This window comes from Cucumis sativus, chromosome 6 (genome assembly GCF_000004075.3).
Source record: "Cucumis sativus cultivar 9930 chromosome 6, Cucumber_9930_V3, whole genome shotgun sequence".
NCBI classification, from domain to species: Eukaryota; Viridiplantae; Streptophyta; class Magnoliopsida; order Cucurbitales; family Cucurbitaceae; genus Cucumis; species Cucumis sativus.
The window spans coordinates 30,316,183-30,335,538 of record NC_026660.2 but is presented as its reverse complement, the minus strand read 5'-3'; the positions used below and the strand labels follow the sequence as shown (position 1 = coordinate 30,335,538).

The window sequence follows — 19,356 nt, the reverse complement described above, 5'->3', positions numbered from 1 at the left end:
TGTGTCATCATTTTCTTAATTGCTTTATGAATTCATAGATAAAAGGAGAGAGAGTAGAACTGTTGAAGAAGCGGATAAGGAGGGAAAAGAGAGAGATTGAAGATGATGGATGGGACAGGACTTAGGGAGAAGTGTAAATGACGAAAAACACCTTCGTTTCTTTCCATTTTGGAATCTGATGCTTTGGCTCCACACTCACTTTTCCTTCTTCAAATACTTCAAATTTCAAAGGTACAAAATAATTACAATTTTAAGTTCAATCCTTATTTTTCTCCCAAAATTAGAAATATATATATTTTTAATATGTATATTATAATATTCAAAAGGGTTAACTAAAACTTTTGATTGTATATTAATGAAATTCAAGTGAATCTTTAGTTTTTTAAATATTAAGCTTATATAAGACAATAGTTTTTTCTTATTACTTTATCATCTACTCAAGAAAACATGCCAAAATTTGAAATCAAACAAATATACACATATTTAAATAAAATTGTTATAAAATAATTAATGATCCTTAATCTATATTTTATACTCGTATAGTAAACTTTGACATTATAGTTTCGAATATCTCAATTAATTTCTATATTAAACTTGAAAAATAAAATAAAGGAATAACTTGACATTCACACACATGCATGTGTTATAAAATATCTTATATAGTTTAATTTTAAAAATTATTTCAAATCAGAAAAAGTTTAAAAAAATTGATAAATATATCAAATACCAATAATATCCCTATTAGTAGACGTATAATAGACAGATTAAAAAAAACTTTTATCAATCTATCATAAATTCTAAAATTTTATAAAGATTTTGGTTGAAAACACTTCTTTAATTTTTACTTTTTTTTTTTTTTTTTGTTAAGAAACTTAAGCCATTTAATTGAATATCTACAAATTTAGGAATATATATGCACATTGGGTATAAATTCTTTACTTCATTTAATTGAAATTTCCTTCCCTCCCACCCAATTTTTCCCTTTCTTCATTGGAAGTTTATATATATATATATATATATATATATATATATATATATATATATATATATATATATTGCTTATTTATTTAATATAACTGAAATTGCAATTCTTCCTTAGGGAATGTTTCGTAGGTTTCCAAATTTGTCCTTCGTTCCCATTTTTGCTTTTTTTTTTTTTACTAATATTTTTTCATATACGTTTTTTAAAATAATAGACAATAAAATACTAGAGGAAATTCAAACCATAAATTTTAATTTTATATCATGTAACAAACTGAAGGAACGATATTTACTAAATTATTTATAGAAATAACTTTTCAAAATAAAATTAATTATAGATTTGGATAGAGATAAATTTTAAATTTTAAATATTTTGATTTATATAACCTTGACTTGATTTATTTAGACAACAAAAAAATATTCACTATTGAGTCAAATAATTTGAGTTTATAATTAGATGGACTCTTCTCATCTTTATAGTGTAAGGATAACAAAAGTGATTCCTTTTTTCGTTTAAATTAAAGCATTGCAGTGTTAGTGGAACACGTGATCATGTGTCTTGGGATAATAATTTCCAAAGCCTTGACCACTTTTTGTGGTGAATTGAAATTTGATTTAATGATTTAATAATTGTAATATTATAATTGATCAAAACCTTGGTCAAAATATTACCCATAAGTGAAATAATTATAATTGTATTTTTTGTCGTTTTTAATTATGTACTTTTTTTGTAGTACACTTTAATTATATACGTAGATTGTTTATTCCCTTCTTTTGTTATTTTTCTAACGACGATGCCTTATATTATATGTCCAATTATTTACCTAATGTGTTATGTTAATGAAACGTGTGAAGCAATTAATGCCTCATGGGCTGGCTGTTATATGGAGCCATTTGTTTGATTGTTATTTATGTTACTTTTTTGGGTACTGTTTATTATTGTTTCTTAGATAGTTTATTACATCTTTTAAAATATTTGAAAGTAGGCAGATACATAATTGAAACTACAACAATCTTCTAGATATATAATTGAAAATTAAGAGACCAACTTAACTTTTTAATAAGTACAATGGATACATCGTAAATGTAGTAATAGGGCCTATGCATGACGGTTATATAGAGGACTCATATCTTAGTGCCTAGACATTTTAGTAGTCTATAGTGATACCATGAAGGTCCTAATAATATCGTTGATGATCCATGTAGTAGTACCTTGAAGGCCAAATAGTAGTAGTCCAAGTTCACAGCAAACGATTCATAATGAAAAATAAAAAAGACGAAGCATCGTCACTCCGTTAAACAATGGTACTATCTAATTATTGGAAACCTAACAACTTATCTTTCACAAATCTAATCTCGACCTCTTAATAACTTAAAATCATCAAAATATCAGTAGCTTAGCACCACATCAATATTTTTTTGTATTTTTGCGTAATTGAATTATTTTCTCGGTAGCTTACAAATTTTCCAATTGGTCCATATTTCCACGTCAACCATCTTAATTACAAGTTCTTATGGTTAAAATCCATAGAAAGAAATAAAAAAGAAAAATTGTATTTTACCATTTATAGGAAAAGGGTAGTATCGACATTGCACACAAGGGCAGTGTCATAGATTTTCCGTGACTGCAAATTTCAGAAAGAAGGATCCAATAACAAAAGAAACCCCCCACGTCCCCCTTCCCATATTCCGCCACGTTGAGATCCTCGCACGCGTAAGAACCTGAGAGCGAGTATACACATTTCCAACTCGCATAGAGAGTCTGAGGACAATAAGCGGTCCCAACAAGAATCACAACGGCGCGCGTGTAACGGCCGCGTAAAAACCGTTTTTTGCCAGCAAATGGAGGGCGTGAAGAACACGCGCAAAAGCATTGCCGACAGATATGTGGGGCCCAGGGTGAGAGTGGGACCCAGGGGGAGATCTTGTCTCGTTGTCTTTGATTACGCGTCCCGACAACGCGAGAGCCAGCAAGGCAGACGAGTGTCGTGTCGGCAACGATGACCAAACCAAAACCAAATTAATAACTGCCACGTCGGATGGCCCCCTCCCTGACACGTGCGAATGCATATTCTTCATATATTTCGGAGTTTTTTCAAAAAATCTTTGCCTACTAAAACTATATTTTAAATGTTAAAATTTACAACTTCTTCAATTCTTGGTGAGCATTAATCAAACTCTTTTTTCTTTTCTTCAAATATTGGTTTCATCAACCAAAAAAAAATCAAATATCGGATCCATTGGCTACACTTTTAACTAAAATACAAGGAAATGAATAAAATAGGACCCACGTAATTGAAAGACCCAATGGGAGGGAAAGAAGATTTGGGGCTTTACTTGAACCAAATTCCTTTTCTTTCGTGATTTGGTTATCCTATCCTTTCAACTCATTAATTCCATCCACTACGGATTCCAACCATTTTTCCAATTAGAATCTACCAATAAGAGTTATTTTATAGATTTCTAAGTTTTAAACATTTTGGTTGAAAAATTCAGAAGACTTCAATATGTTATTATTTTTCAATAGAGTTTTGTATTAAAAAAACTGCACTTGAGGAGGAATTAAGAAATTATTTTTAAAAGTTGTGATTTTGTTCTATATATTTTTTTTAAAAAAAACCAAGTTGTTAATATTTTACATGATTACCTTGTTGAGTATCAGCATTATTTATTAATTTATTGGGCAATGCTCAACCTAAAAGAAGAAATTCAGCATTAATAAATTAGGTAGACACGTACTTTTAATTGATGTCAACTTTCAACTTCGTGATGTCGAGCTCAAAATAAAATAGCGAAGTATTACATCTCAATTAATCTCACAAAATACTTATCTTGCTTCATATATTAATTGTCACATGATTTGTTAGTGTTCTTTTCAGAATCGCCTCAATTAAACTCAAGAAAATAATCAAAACTTAATCTTCAAAAAAAGGCATGAATTGAATAGTCTTAGTAAAAAGTTGGGTAAGAATCGTTGAATTGATTTTTTTTTTCTTTTCGGTACAAGCAAAGCAACTCATTATTAGACTCATACGAAAATAGTTCAATGTAGAGATAGAAACAAGTTCCATTTTTGTCCTTTTATTATAAAGTTAATTTTAATATTCGTGTTTATTTTGTCTAATAAAGTTATAAACTTCCATTTTTGGGCCTAAATGGCCTGAGAAACTTGCTTGTATTCAGAAAATAATTATGAAAAAAAGAGTTAGGTAGACTATCCATCCATTAAGAAACACTCGAGGCAAAAGTAAAATAATAAATGGAGGAATCAAGCTAACTTCATATCAAAATGCCCATTCCACATCATAATTCTATACATGGAAAACTGATCTTGATTTTCTTTTTTTAAAAAATAAAAATTAACAATTATAATGCATCATAGTTTGAATTCATGATGCCTACACTGAATAATAAACATGGCTAGAAATACAGAGTGGGGAAAATTGTTACCTGAAGTTGCAACAATGAGCGTGTCCTCTGGCCAATTTATCCCACAAGCAGAGTATCTGTCTTGGAGATTGATAGTGTGCTGTAAAATAGTCTTCCATACATCCATATTGGCAAAATTTCCAGTTGTGAGAGTATTGAACTGTCGCCACAGTACTGTTGAACTGTTCAACCCACATTCCCATGCTCACATCCTCCATCTTGAATATCTGCCATCATACCAAAACATCCTATCATTACACAAAAGAGGGGTACAGACAAACAGAAACAATAAGATTAATGTTCTCAAACTAACCCTCAAGCTCTTGTTTTCATGTTGAGAGACAATGTATTTAGCAATGTCAATGGAAACGATATATCCTGGCCCATTGGCATATGGAGGATAGACTTCTTCTGGCCATTCCTGATATTTGTACATGGAAACAAATCGTTAGTGTAAAGAAAGGAAACAAAATGGATTGTTCAAAGCTTTTTGTTTAATAGATTGAAACAAAGGGATAAGCCACCAATAATAAATGTACAATAAAGGAAAGGAGTTAGGTGGGCCCACTTCTGTAGTTTAGTGACGAGACATAGGAATGGAAAGGAATTCTTTGAGATTGCAATTTTTTTTTTTTTTTTTTTGAGAAGGGGAGGGTATTTAAGATTGGGATAGATAATCAAGTTCATAGCAATTATAAAATAATAATATAAAAAAAACACAGAATCAAGTTTGTTAAGGGCATATAAGTAATAATATCAATTGGCAATTATATTTACAAGCAGCAATGTTGTGCTAAACATTGTTAATTGATGAATGAAAGTTATCCAGTAAAATAGGTGGATTACCGTTGTAACCAAAGTGGGATAAAAGCAAAGAGTATACAACTTTTATACGCTAAAACGTATATAATTTACCTCATATGTGACTGCCCATTTTCCATGTCTGAGAGGGCGATGCAAGAGGTTGAGATTGCCCATGTATAGGGACTTCTTGGATGAAATGCCTTCGATCTGTTTTAAAACAGTTTCCACCCTCACAAAGGTATCGTCGTCACATTTCATAATATATGAAGCTGTCAAGTTCACTACCTGCAAGGGGAGATTGAAAAACAGCATACACTATGGTCATAAGCTATTCACAGTTTATAGTACAAAGTTCTATGAAGAAGATCCCAAACAGTGATAACAGAAGAGGGGAAACGCAAACTCACCCCAAACTCACATATGGCAATAGTCTTGAGAACGACAAGCTCATAGCGGTCCATGAAGGGCAGGATCACAATATCACCGAAATATGCAGCTTCCTTTTTCAGCACAGCATTGACCTCCTTCCTCGGATTCTACATTGTGAGATTATACATGAGAAGAAATACAAAAACCCACCGTGGAAATAATCAAATAAACACGGAAGAACATAAATGAAATTAAGATCTAAGAAATCCCGAGTGCCAAAGTGGATGGGAGGACTGACCACGAATCAGTCTTCCCTTACAGTGGTAGTGACTCAGCTTACATGTCGATAACCAAGATAGAACTATATGCTACATTGGAATTTCATGAGGTATTTCCCCCTCTGGAAATAACAAAGTCTGCAAACATATAAAGGTCTTCTTTCTCCAAGACTTTCACTAAAATCTAAATTCTCCTTTGTTAGCCAAATAGAAGGATAGCAGCCAAGAAAATACTTCCATAGCCAAATAAAAGATATACGGAAAGCCTCTCAGGGTTTCCCAGTAAGGAAACTACTAAGTTCCTCAATAGTGCTTTTACATTTATTATCATATGCGGCTGCCACCTCCTAATCAACATCACTTTTGGCAAGAATGGCATCGTTCACAGGCTTCAACGGGCCTTTAAAGTTCAATTCGGTATGGTTTTATATAATTGATCAGATTTCTATAATAAATATAATTTGACTTTTAGTTTTATAAACAGCCAATAACTGCATATACCAAAGGAGAATGGATTTGAAGTGAACCAAAATACCAAAAATAGAACCAATTGGAATGAAATAAGTAAGTCTATAAATAAACTGGTTACAGTGAATCATTCCAGGGGTACAAAAACATTGTTGGAAGGAAAGAGAAAACAGTTCCATTTCAAATAAGGGATCCCTCGTCTATAAGGTCTTTTGGCAGTGGTTTCCTTTCTTTTGATGAATACGAGGTTTGTTTGTTTTCAATCAGAAAAAAAAAGTCTTCAGCTCATTAAATATATAGGAAATCAAGGAAAAGAGATAATTATGGATTGAATCACTGTTTCAGATCTGCATCATATGACTTGATACGAGTACAGCTGTATGATTGTCATACAACATTGCATTAGTTCTTAGATTCTTATTTATTTAAAATGCGAACCAGCATAGCTAACCATTGCATGCTCTCTTGTTGTTTTCCCGTTTATGTGTCAACATATTCCATTGTCAGTGGAACGTAGCACATATTTTGTTCGCATCCAAATAGAACATTTTCAGAATACATTAATCAAGGTTACGGGATTCTTCATCTTCTGTATGCATGAGAAACATCAACAATTACAACAAGTCAACAACTACTATTCTTCACTCTACTTCTATGAATATACCTTGGAGAGATGAACACAAGAGTCATACCAGTGCAACAAAGAAGCGAACAACTACATTTGATGACATGACAGCTGAAGACTGCATCCAAGTTTTCCTAACGGCCATACGCTCCGCAAAATGATTAGTAGCAGACAGAACACCAATAAAAAGAAAAACGGAACTCTTTGGCAAAGGCTGAGATTTCCATTTCTCTGACATTTCAAGAACTCGTTGAGGAGAGAAGCTTGGATGAGACGTAGGAAGAGCTGTAGCATATGTAGAATGAATGTCCACATCTCCTTTAACTGCTAATCCAGTTGCATCTTCAAGCGTAAATCCCTATATGAAATTCAAACAAAGATATAAGAAATTTAATATTAAAACGTGGGACGGATGATCAATATCAACTGCAGCAGAAGACAAACATCAACCAAAGTGAAATAGTGATCAACATCCTCCACTTCTCCATATACTTACAGGGCGATAGGCAAAAGAAGTCAAATGCCGACCACCAACATTTATATGGTATCCATCAACACCAGCACGAAGTGTTAAGATAAACAATCTGCCCTCCATAAAGGGAAATGGCCAAGTCACTTCTGGCTTTTGCTCCCTCCCTATGAATCTCCTGAACCATGAGGTTGTTTTCGATTCTTTCGAATCTGTAACATCACTTCTCAACCATTTTTCGCATCGATGATTTCCATCAACTGTCAAATAAAAAAATTGAAAGGAACAAAATGTCAGACCGCATTGGTACTACGGCACACCTAGAAGAATGAAATAATTGAGGTGTTGGAAGGGAAAGAAAGACACAACTTAACCATAATGGTATTGTTTTCCTTTTTATTTGTTTAAAACAAAGTGACAAAAGAATAATTATAGTAGAACTGTAGGAGAATGTTATAAACTTTCATCCGCTCTGCTATAGCTTTCTTAAAACAGGAATAGTCTACTAAGTCTGCACATGAAGAGGTAAAGTAATGATTTGAGTGGTTGGAACGATGTGACTAGCAGTCTTATAATAATGAGTGTAAGAGAAAAGGTAAAAATTATGCTTCAACTCTATGTCCAATTATTAGGAGAAGCATCCACATTGAATAAATTTTTTTTCAATGCATGAAGGATTAAAATTTATGTTTGGAGTGCTGGTAATGAAAGATACGAGAAAAATAGGAACAGAGGGGATAACTCACCAAGCATTTCGTCCTCACTACTTGATGGCAAACCATCACACCTTTGAGCCGTTCCCCACTGCATCCTATAACATGTATTGTGTTCAATGACCGGCCGTTTACTCCAATCACCTTTCAGCCGTGGATTCAAGTGAAGGATCTTTGGTGGGTCCTCACCATCGACCGATTTCAATCCTTGCAATTCAACCATAAACTGTGAAACCATGACCTTAGGATCACCTCCCACCTTCAAAAGTTGGGGCACGTACTCCTGATGAGCAAGATGAGGGGTTCCAATTATTGTAATAGATGAACCTGCAGCAAGTCCACAAGGAAGGAACATGAGTCCATCTCCCTCCATTAACTTTTTCCCATCAGTAGATATCCATGAAGGACATGACTCAGGTTTTCCCTCGAGTATAGAACTTTCAGAAGTCTCATTCAACCCAAATTTATCTACTTCTTCCCAAGCCATCGAGCCTAATGTCCAAGCTTCATCTGCCATTGTCTCAAGCATTGAAAAATCATTGGTATGATTCAGCTGACTCGAAATGTTACCGGTTATCCGACCATATTTATGCTTAATTGGCTTTATCGGTCCAGTAACATTATTCACCTCTTCGAGTGGCTCTTTTTTAGGCGTCAATGGTGCTTCTAAATGCTGATTATCTTCCAGTTTCCGATGAAATGTATCCTTATAAACAGAACTCAACGACGCTTTGCTAAAATCCATTCCTTCACTGTCAACTCCATTTGAATCCAACCCATTATTACTTTCATCCCCGCTCAACGTCGCAGCAATTTCCAAAAAACGTGGAAACTTAAATGATATGAAAACTAAATACAACACTCCAATTACGAGAAGAAGATGCGATAACCTGAGTCTCCTCGCAACCGGAGGTTCGGTTTTAACCTTCTTCATCTACAAATAAAAATAAAATTGCCTAACAACAGCCTCAAACGTACTCTACAGAAACCATAAAACTACACATACAAATTCATCCGAGTCGCCAAGCCTTCATCCCCAACATCCGAACATGGATCAACACGATGCAATATGGCAACAAAAATCTCATACACATACCCAAATACCCCAATAACCAAAAGATCGAATGGATGTGAAATACAGGGTTTAGGAACAACCAAATTTCAGATATAACAAACAAACAAACACATTGTAATCGGAAACACGAAAAACTGTTGTAGAACCCCAAAATCACCGGGGTTCGTCGTTTCTTTTAGGGATCTTGGTTGAATCTTATCCCGAAAAAAACCCTATGTAGGAAATGGTGATCGAGAAAACAAGAAAAAAAATGAAACCCATCAACAGGGCTGGGCAACACCAAGGAATCACCGAAGATCAAGTAAATGCGGGAAAAACAGTCTGGGTGGAGAAATGTGACCTGAAATTTAGATTGAATACACAAATGGAAGGTCCCATAAACATCAACGAAGCGGAAAGGACCGAGAACGAAGCTATCATGTTAGATTGAAGTAACCCATGAAACGAAAATAAGAACATTTTGAGGGACTGAATTGTAAAATAACTTCCACTAAACTTTTGGTTGGTGGGGTTCAAATTACAATTCCAGTTTTTGATAAATATTCTCACCCAATCAAATTATTTTTAGTAAAAATTTGAACTTTTTTTGTCTATTTATAATTAATGTTCATCTTCCTATTAGATTTTATGCCTCTTTTGTTCACTATATGTTTATATCCCAAACATCTCAACAAAAGGTTGTAACTTCCAAACTCAAATTGTATTTTCAATCTCAATATATTTGTTGTTGTCCTAAAAATAAAATAGTATGAAAAAATTTACACACGCTTAAATCAACATTTTCTTATGAAATATAACATTCTTTTACTTCAACAAAAAAAAACAATATATATATATATAAAAGAGAAATAGTTAAAAATAGTAAATTTCATATTCTATCTCTAACAAACATTCGACAACAGTGATATACTTTTATAAGTAAAGTTGATAGTCCGTGCTAGAAGGGTATCACTCGATATCATTCATATAATTTAAAAATAATTAATTTTTTTAAAAAAATGTTCTCTAAACGAGAGCTGAGACCGTCTATCATTAAATATTACATTTGTTTAAAGTAAGAAAATAAAAGATAACATTGGAATATATTTTCACCCACTTTGAAATAATAGTAATGATATTAATAATAATAAATAAGCATATCTTTGAGATTTGAAACAAACGTCAACAAATGATTTAGTGGAATTTTATTTGGTCAGCTATTCCACGTTTGACCGGCAGTCCGATTTGCCTTGACGTGCTTATTCACTATGCTGCCCACTTGCCCTACTTATAATCCTAGAGGTCTTTGGGGTCATAGTTATATAAATTTTAATTACTTGTACTAAAGATTGTTAATAGTGTAAATTTGTTACAATGTTTACTATTTTATTCTTAAACTAAAATGTACACATACTATTATAATAAGTAGTAAAATAATTTAGACTTCAAACACGAAATATTGCAATCCAGCTAAAATAAATTAAGACTATGACAATTCACTGTTTGTTCCATATACTTTTATGAATTTTTAAACATTGTGTTTATAAACATTGATTTTGAAAACAAAATTATTCAACACAAATAGAATTGTATTTTATGTGTGTGATTACGTGTTTAGAAATTGCTTCAAGTGTGTTTGGTATTGTATTTGTAAACGGTAAAATCAGTTGTAGTTACTTACTGAACGTTAGGTTGAACAACCCAATTTGTTAACTAACTTACTGTCACATTTCCTTTGTCGGTTATCATCTTGTGATATTACATGGTTTAGAATAGGGGTTATTTTGAAATATAATAAAATAAATCAAAATAGTTGCAAAATGCAACAAAATATTGCTATCTTGACACATATAAACACACACCGCTTTTATGCAATCTATCATATATATAAACTGTGATATTTTACTACATTCGTTTTTTTTCTCAATAGTCATGTAATATAAAAACGATTCCCCTATAATAAAATGATAGGTGTAAATATAACAATTATATTCAAATAGTACATGAAAACATTAAAAAAAATTACAAATATGATAAAATATATAAAAGTCTATCACTAATAGATTGTATTGCAAATATTTGTTATCATTGATAAAACACAATAATTCGTCAATGATACAAGTTTATAATTAATAAACTTTGCTATATTTGCAAATTTTTTTTAAAAAATGTTGTTATATGCTTAATTACTATTCATCAAATTACTACAAACCATAACTACCCTATAAATCACGTAATACACGTTTTAGTTTTGTAGACCAAAATGAATTGAAAAATAGCTAACAAACAACCTACCAAATTTGATAACACATCTGGTTTTTGTATGTATCATGCATATATATATATATATATATGTATGTGTATGTATATATTACTCGGTTTCTTTCTCATTACTCTATTTAAAATGGTTTAAATGTGTAGGATCGTAATCAAATAAAATGCTCCCTCTCTAAGCAATTTTGTCAAACGACTATTGTTAATAGCCTACAAACCATCGTTCATAGTAAAACCAACGTTTTCAATAACTTCAATGAAATCATAAATCTTCAAATGTAAATTAAATTTAAATGATTTATAACGATCGATTTTAAACGCTTAACTCATCACAGTTATAAATAGTAATAATAATATTAACAATGAACGTAGAAAAGGGCAAATCCGTCTTTTGCGTCGCTATAGCAAGGTTGTTTATCAAAAGCAAAAAAGAAGGGTATTTTTCAAATCAAATTTGGGATCCTTTTAACCTTATCCACTTCTAAAACCTTTCTCAATTTATTTCCCCCGCCTCTCGTGGTAGCACATAGCCCGCCTGAAATTCTCCGGCGACCTCATTCAAAATCCCACCGGAGTTGACGGCAGCCGAATTATTTGCTCCGTTCTTAAAGGTGAGCTTCGTGTACTGGATTTTAGCAGTCTTTTAAATCTCGATAGAATGGACTGGTGAAATTGTTTGTTTGGCAATGCTATCTTTTCCCGGCTTCGATGTGGTCGAGTCTTCTGTAATTTTACAACAGAATCGTTTTATTAAGATTTGAAAAAGAATTCCATGAGAATATTGGTTTTTCTCATGGTTTGTACCATTTCACAGTGTTGTAATGAGAAAGTATGTGCAGGTATAGGTGTATATACGGTTTCTTCTGGATTGGAGATGGCTTCCCTGTCTACTCCATGCCTTTATCCTGGTTTGTTTTATCGTTATCCAGATTATGATTTGTAGTTTCACTGTCGATCAAACTAACTATACAGAATTTAGTTTGTTATAACCCCGCGAAGAATGGGAATGATTTCTATCACTCTAAAGACATGGAATTGCAGATAGAGGACGGAATGGAGTATTTTATGCAAATGGATGTGTTGGCGGGAAACCTTTATCAAATTTCCTGAAGGTTTGAAGCTTTATAATGCGATGATTGCAATTTTTTTCTTCCTAGTGAAAGAATGATTTTATCTTAGCTCATCTTCTTTGCCACCAGTCTTAAATGCGTGTTAATTTTCTGATGAATATCCAGACACCATTTATCGGTTCATTTCCAGTACGATTACTGCTGGTTGGAAATGCCTTGAACAAGTCACCGCAGAGAAATCAGTTAGTTCCTTGCATCAGGTGCGAGAACAGGGATGAATCATATGAAGATGTAACGGTGGAGCGCCCACCGTATCATACTTACATGGACTCAACTTCTGGGCAGCTTGAACCAGCTTCAGGGGCACGTGCAAGTATTCCAGGAGAAGAATACTGGCCAGAAGGAACTGCTAGTCGTGTGAGAGCTGCAAGGGCTCCAGAACCAACTGGTACATCTATGGGATCTCCATCTTATGGCCAAAATCCAGGAAGTAGGAGAAAGAAGAATAGAACACTAGCAGCTGCTGCTCACGATTCATCCGAAGTGACTGAAGTAGATTCGAGCGACCTGGTGATCTCTGAAATTTCCGAGGATTTTATTGAAGAGCCTAAAGACGATACTTCGCAGTATGTTGTTTATCAAACAGAACCTGACGAGGAAGTAACTGGATTTGATTTAGACAAAAAAACTGGAAATCCCCACCCATTCATCGACCCTAAAAAGAAGAAGCCAATAGAGGAGCCACGCACAAGTGAGGAACTTTGGTGGAATTGGAGAAAGCCAGAAAAAGAGCAGTGGTCTAGGTGGCAAAGAAGGAAACCAGATGTTGAAACGGTTAGTCCAAATTCAAAGAAAGAGAATAGTGAATGTTGAACCTGATTGTAACACCCCAAACCCAGGATTCGGAATCCGGATTTGGCACTTGGGGCGTTACAATGACTTTGCATATGTACTTGTATTAATTACTTTTAGTGGAATTTGAACCTCTCCACACGAAGCTGCTGTGTGATGCAAAATATGTTGGGAGTCATAAATATAAAGTGCAAATATAAAGTGCTTATCTCCCACTTAAGTCTTGATTGTATTATATACATGCATATCTTTTATGTATTGATGAATGTTATTTCATGCTTGCATATGCATACCAAATTGTAAATTATAATTGCAGATGAGATGATCTTTTCATACATAAATAGAATCTATCAACCTTGAAAGCGCACTTCTTGGATCTACTTTTCTTGCATTTAATAACTGGACTGGGACAGCATACACAATGCAGAACTTGTTTAAATAAGTAAAAGTAGCTTTAAATCTTTATATTGATCTTTTTTTTACAATATCCGTAGGTTTTTCTCAAAGCAATGGCACAGACTGGGCAGATAAAGCTGTATGGTGAACAGCCAACATTAACTGAAGTTTCTCTTTACAGGGCTCGACGACATCTATACAAAGAAGAAAGGTATCCTTTCCTAGCTTAAGTGGTATGATCCACAAGTTTTCATTTAACCAAGGATACTTGGTTAGACTAGTTTAGGGTGTACTGAATGTTAGCAGCTGAAAGATATTCATGAAGTTAAACTGAGAATCTAGAATGCATGCAGTTTACAATTCTATTTGTTTAAGTATAGGGAAGATAAATGACCATCTTTGAGCTGCTGAAACTTAAAAATTGATTATCTTTTTTTTCAAATTCAAACTAGGCCTCAAGTATCATAGGTTTATCCATATTGAGGAAGATGAAAAAATTAAACGGGAATGGCCTAGTGGGTTTATGGGCATTTACTTAGGTTTTTTATTTGATAATTCCATCTACTCAGGGTTTGATATCCTGTTAATATTCTTCGCAACCAATTATTGTAGGATCATATAGTTATCCTGTGAGACTATCTTGTGAGATTAGTCCAGGTGCAATTAAGTTTGGCCTTGGTCTTCATGGTATAAGAAGACAATTGGATTAGGCCTCTACAAGGCTCAAAGATATGGTTCGACTTAACTGAGTAAATAGATTTTGGAAATTGATTGGATCGTTTGAACGTCTAGATGTTTTAATTTTTTTCTTTTCTTTTGGAAAGATTCTAGTCGATTCTATTTTGATACTCAGTAATTCCATTTCGATTCTTATTGCCCGTTCTAAAATATTTTCTAACCACATTGCTGGTGTGTAAAAACATTCACATTGCTGTTGATTGAGGTAAATTTGATAACGAATAACTTATATCTTTATGGGCTTCAAGCCAAACAACTCAACAAGACTTCTCGTGCAGCTTTATGGTTTAGGAACATTTTCTTATACGTGGTTTAGGAGTATTTTAGTAATACATAGATTCTGCTGAAATTATTCACATATTTCTCATAAAAAAATCTTTTCAGACTTCAAGCGGAACAGGAGAGATTGGAAAGAATAGGTCCCATTGCATTCTACTCAGAATGGGTCAAAGATTGGAAGAGAGATACCTCAAAGGATGCCATAAGAAAACATTTTGAAGAGACTGGAGAAGATGAAAACACCCAAATGATTGAAATGTTCCAAAATCAAACAGAGAGAGAGTTTCGCATTATGATGGGGACTGATATTCGCATTCGCAGGGACCCATTGGCAATGCGTATGCGAGAGGATCAGATTAAGCAAAGTATCCACTCCAAAGCTGATAAGTTTGTGTGGTATTTCAATTTTATTCATCGATTGTCGTGTTGTTCTATCATCGCAATTTCCTGCACCAAATTTTTCCCAACTGTAAAAGATTGGTTTTCCTCCCATTCTTTCCTGAAAAAATTGCACATTTTTATATTTTGGTTTTCATAGCTTTTACCACCGGCTTCCCTTAAGTTCGTTTCTCGATATTCTGATGGCTTGGAATTCGAAGTATTTATAACTGTTGCAGTATTAATTACACTATACTTTTACTTGTGATTATTTGGATATATGATATTCTACTAAGTAAATTTCAATTTTTTCAACCTCATTCACCGTCTTTTTTTTTCCTTTGTTTTTTTGGTGCAGTAATTTAATTTAGTCTATTTTTGGCCTTTGCAGTATGGGGTGGTGATCCTGTGTACCCTACTGTCAACTACATTCAAGATCCAAATGAAATAATTGATTATAGAGGACCAGATTTTCATGAACCAACACCTGGCATGCTAGATTTTCTGAAGGAGGTTGCTTTACTTTGCCTATTATTTTTTCAAGTTTCTTTTCACTCCATTAATATTGTGTGATTCAATTGGGTCGAAGATCATGAGTGTTGGACCAAACTAGATACCACTTGTATCTACTAGGTTCAAAACTCCTAGTGTAAAGCTTAAGAAGGGGAAATCTCTTGTTGTATGTGACTGGGGAGTAGGTAGAGGTAGTAGAGTAAATTCTGCTCTCTGATCGATTAGTGGGAAGCCAAAATGCCAGTTTAAGAACATGAATTTGACAATTTTGGACAATATTCATTCTTTTGGATATGAATTTTAGGCTCTTCTTCTATTCTAATTCTTTTCAACCCAGTGCCATTTTCTTCTAATGATATTTGAATTATTTGGGAGCTTTTATATCCCATCCATATGATGTTTCTGTTTTTGTTCATTTTTATGAAATTTTGTATCCCGTTAAAGACACTATTTAGCAACTGCTGGAATTGATTATAATTCACAAAGTTGATGTTTGTGATCACTATGCTCGATTGTGCTCACACGAGGTACTGACCTTTTCCTTGTTCCTTTTTTCAATCAGCATGGTAAAATTATATCAAGAGAGGAGCTTCAGGAAATTCTGGCTAAAGAAAAAAACGAAGAGCTTGAGGTATTTACATTGCAACTTTTGGCATATTGGTTCTAGCATGAAATCCTAGTTTGATTGAATATTCTACATTGAACTAGTGAACTTCAAGATCATATTTGGCTCCAATTTGCGTATCATGTCTGTTATACAATGATAAAGGAAATTACTAGTGCTCTCTCATTTGGTATCTTTCTTTTACCTTTTCTTAATAGAAAGGTATCTCCCGTTTGTTGAATCCTAAAAGGTGCAAATGAAAAGGTCATTTTGGCAAGTGAAAACACTGACCATGAAATATAGATGCTGGGGCTCAGCTGGAGGTGTTATTTTAGTTCTTCCATCAAAGAGGAGTAAAGTCGTGTTAGGCTAGCTTTCTGCAGTTTCATGGAGGATTTGGAGCTGAATAATGAACTTTTTAGAGAGAAGAGATTGGATGAGAAAGGTTGGGAGCTGATTAGGTTTAATGTCTTCTTATGGGCATTGACCTAGACCTTTCTGGAGTTATGAGAGGTTTTATTTTATATTTGACGGATTTAAGTCATTTTCTGTAGTTAGGGCTGAACTTTTTTTTCTCTCTTTTAGATGCGCTTGTTTTTTTATTTTATTTTATTTCTCTCAATGGAAGCACGGTTTCTTAGCAAAATTAGCCCTGTGGTCAAGGAATAAGCTAAACTCAGATAAATGAAATTCATAAGTTCAGGCCACGGTTCAAACTTGTATGTTTAGGTGATTGCTCCTTGTGAGATGCTCATAGATCTTGGAAACTGATTATTATGTCGGTGATAGAAGAAGACATATTAATGTGAGAAAAATGATCGATCATTCTTTAAATTGGATGAAGAATACCTTGAAAAATTGACGAATGTTGAAAATGATATGTATCTCATTTTATTCTCAATGTCTTTCCTTTAAAACAGGTGACAGATATGGATGATGCCATGGCCCAAGCTATCGATATTGGTGAAAATGACGTGAGTTCGTTCTCCCTCCATGTCCTTCCATTTGTTATTTTTGTTCATGAGATAGTTATCTTCCATTGATTCTTCTTGCAACCAGAAATTTTACGAGAAAAATATAGTATAACTAAATGGATGCAAAGCTTAATTCATACACTAAATAATAACATCAAATTACATTAGACTTGGTGTCACTATTAAATAAATCTATTTTTTATTACTCAAAACTAAAGATCTCTAAGATCACACCATAAGTGAAAACAAAACCAGAGCTAAATTGAGTTCTAAATCGAGACTCAAACTTTAATAGCTCAAGCCAAACAATATTTTAGTGTCATTTTTATTTACCACTTGGTTCATTTTTATCAGAAAAGAAAAAATTGTTTATCAGTAGTAGCAGGTTTGGTTTTAACAAATCCATTATGTGAAATGGGAAGAATGGGGTATTTAGTTTAGATCACCTTCCAGTAGGGTAACTTGGATATAGTATTTATACACAATATAAATTGTATTGATGATTGCTTAAATTTAAAATGAATCAACTTCATCTTCAATTTCTATTTAGGATGGAGAGGATAGCGAGGTCGAGGGTGATGAAGAGGCAGAGGAAAAAATCACACGCAATTGGAGTGTCTTGAAAAGCAGTCCCCATCTCAGCAAGCAAAAGGTGATTAAACTCATTTTATTCTAATATGTGATAGTGTATGCACTAGAAAACTTTATATATGTCTGAATGTTTTTCCCTTTTCGTACATGACCTAAATTCGGAAATGATGTGAATTCGAAAATCTCAGTGCTATGCTAATACAGAAGCTATAGAAGTCATGAATACATACTGAAGTCTTAAGTAAATATTTACACATGATAATCTAAACTATTAGTTATACCTTTGGTTTTCCCAAAAACTTCGATAGTTTGGAAAACTCTGATTTTGATCCTGCACATTTTATTACACTTTGAGCTGCAAGAGAAAATAAACATGTTACACAAGGAAAAATTAGGAACATATCTCTCATACTTGAATTTTCAATTCGGTTAGATCTGCAATTGCAGTTCTAATCTAACTACAAGTTAATTCTTGGAGAGATTGATCTTTGGTTAAACTTCAAGTTTAGTCCTAGAATGCCAACTTTCGATTTTGTGCTAATGAATCTCTGACATGTTGAACTTTTTTACAAATTAAGATATATAAAATTAAATGTATTCTTGTAATGAGTAAACTATGTTACACTTTTAGTAGATTCTTCTAATTTCTTGTATTATTAGAAATTACTTTTTTGAACTAAGAAAACTGTTTGGAAAGTTCGTTTCTATTTTGTGCTTTTATTTGTATCTACTTAAATATAAAACAATACATTTACATCAATTTTACTTGAAAAAAAGTTAACAGAAAGGATTTCTCGTCGTTTGGTCCATATACCAACTTTTGTGCCTCATGAGTTCATCACCCCAATGTTTGTCTGAAAACGCAGGGGAAACCTAACAAGAAGGATCCCGCATCACTGGATGGAGCCATTGATGAGTCTGAGAACTTAACTGATTTTCTCATGGATTTCGAAGAAGATGAGTGATGATTCTTTCCTTCTTTAAAATTCTAAATATAAAGTGTCTACTTCCTAGCTAGCTAGCTCCCTACATAAGCTATACTTGAGAAAACTATTAGACTGAATTTCTTGAACTGTCTGTTAAAGTTTTGATTTCACTATGATCGTTAGTATTAGTTTATTGATGAAGTCATTAATAAGCTTTAGATCTTTACCATTTTAAAGCCACCTCTTGTTTTCTATTTAGTTAAAATAAATGCAAGTTTTCTAAAATTATTATTCATAGCTTCTGATGGTTTGGATTTTGAAGATATTTTGGGAAGGAGGTAACAAGTTGAGTAATCTCTACAAGTTTACTCTATGAAAGCCAAAAACAAAATATATAGAGTTTATTTTGAATCTCTAATCTATATAGTAACCTTTTTAATTTTCATGTTATGTTCCTTTGTTTGCCATAAAAGAGGAATTTAAGATTTTTTTTTTTTTTTGCTGTTATATATATATCTATATAGGTTATCTCTACTGTATTTATAAATATTTTCAAGAATTTTTCTATATT

At 33.1% G+C, this 19,356-nt stretch overlaps 2 protein-coding genes across 2 annotated transcripts; one reads left to right on the top strand and one right to left on the bottom strand.

The window, feature by feature from the left end:
* Positions 1-4,229: 4,229 nt before the first annotated feature.
* LOC101212361 (hydroxyproline O-galactosyltransferase GALT2) lies at positions 4,230-9,663 on the bottom strand. The gene is made up of 7 exons (XM_011659999.2): positions 8,170-9,663; positions 7,451-7,683; positions 7,022-7,312; positions 5,622-5,750; positions 5,326-5,499; positions 4,724-4,831; positions 4,230-4,637 (listed from the first exon to the last, which is right to left on the bottom strand). The coding sequence occupies exons 1-7, from the start codon at positions 9,068-9,070 to the stop codon at positions 4,428-4,430; spliced, it is 2,046 nt and encodes a 681-aa protein (XP_011658301.1). The 5' UTR covers positions 9,071-9,663; the 3' UTR covers positions 4,230-4,427.
* A 2,254-nt stretch (positions 9,664-11,917) lies between these two features.
* On the top strand, positions 11,918-19,080 carry LOC101217173 (protein PLASTID TRANSCRIPTIONALLY ACTIVE 12, chloroplastic). Its single transcript, XM_011660000.2, has 11 exons — positions 11,918-12,075; positions 12,304-12,372; positions 12,506-12,576; positions 12,700-13,368; positions 13,881-13,993; positions 14,905-15,164; positions 15,569-15,690; positions 16,253-16,321; positions 17,215-17,268; positions 17,819-17,920; positions 18,726-19,080. The coding sequence occupies exons 2-11, from the start codon at positions 12,339-12,341 to the stop codon at positions 18,822-18,824; spliced, it is 1,593 nt and encodes a 530-aa protein (XP_011658302.1). The 5' UTR covers positions 11,918-12,075; positions 12,304-12,338; the 3' UTR covers positions 18,825-19,080.
* The last annotated feature ends 276 nt before the right edge of the window (positions 19,081-19,356 follow it).

Coding starts and splice junctions, on each gene's coding strand:
- LOC101212361 (XM_011659999.2), bottom strand. CDS start 9,070: ATGAAGAAGGTTAAAACCGAACCTCCGGTTGCGAGGAGACTCAGGTTA. Junction 5,751..7,021: donor TTCGCTTCTTTGTTGCACTG/GTATGACTCTTG, acceptor CTCACAATGTAG/AATCCGAGGAAGGAGGTCAA. Junction 4,832..5,325: donor AATGGGCAGTCACATATGAG/GTAAATTATATA, acceptor TACAAATATCAG/GAATGGCCAGAAGAAGTCTA.
- LOC101217173 (XM_011660000.2), top strand. CDS start 12,339: ATGGCTTCCCTGTCTACTCCATGCCTTTATCCTG. Junction 12,577..12,699: donor CTTTATCAAATTTCCTGAAG/GTTTGAAGCTTT, acceptor ATGAATATCCAG/ACACCATTTATCGGTTCATT. Junction 16,322..17,214: donor AAAAAAACGAAGAGCTTGAG/GTATTTACATTG, acceptor CCTTTAAAACAG/GTGACAGATATGGATGATGC.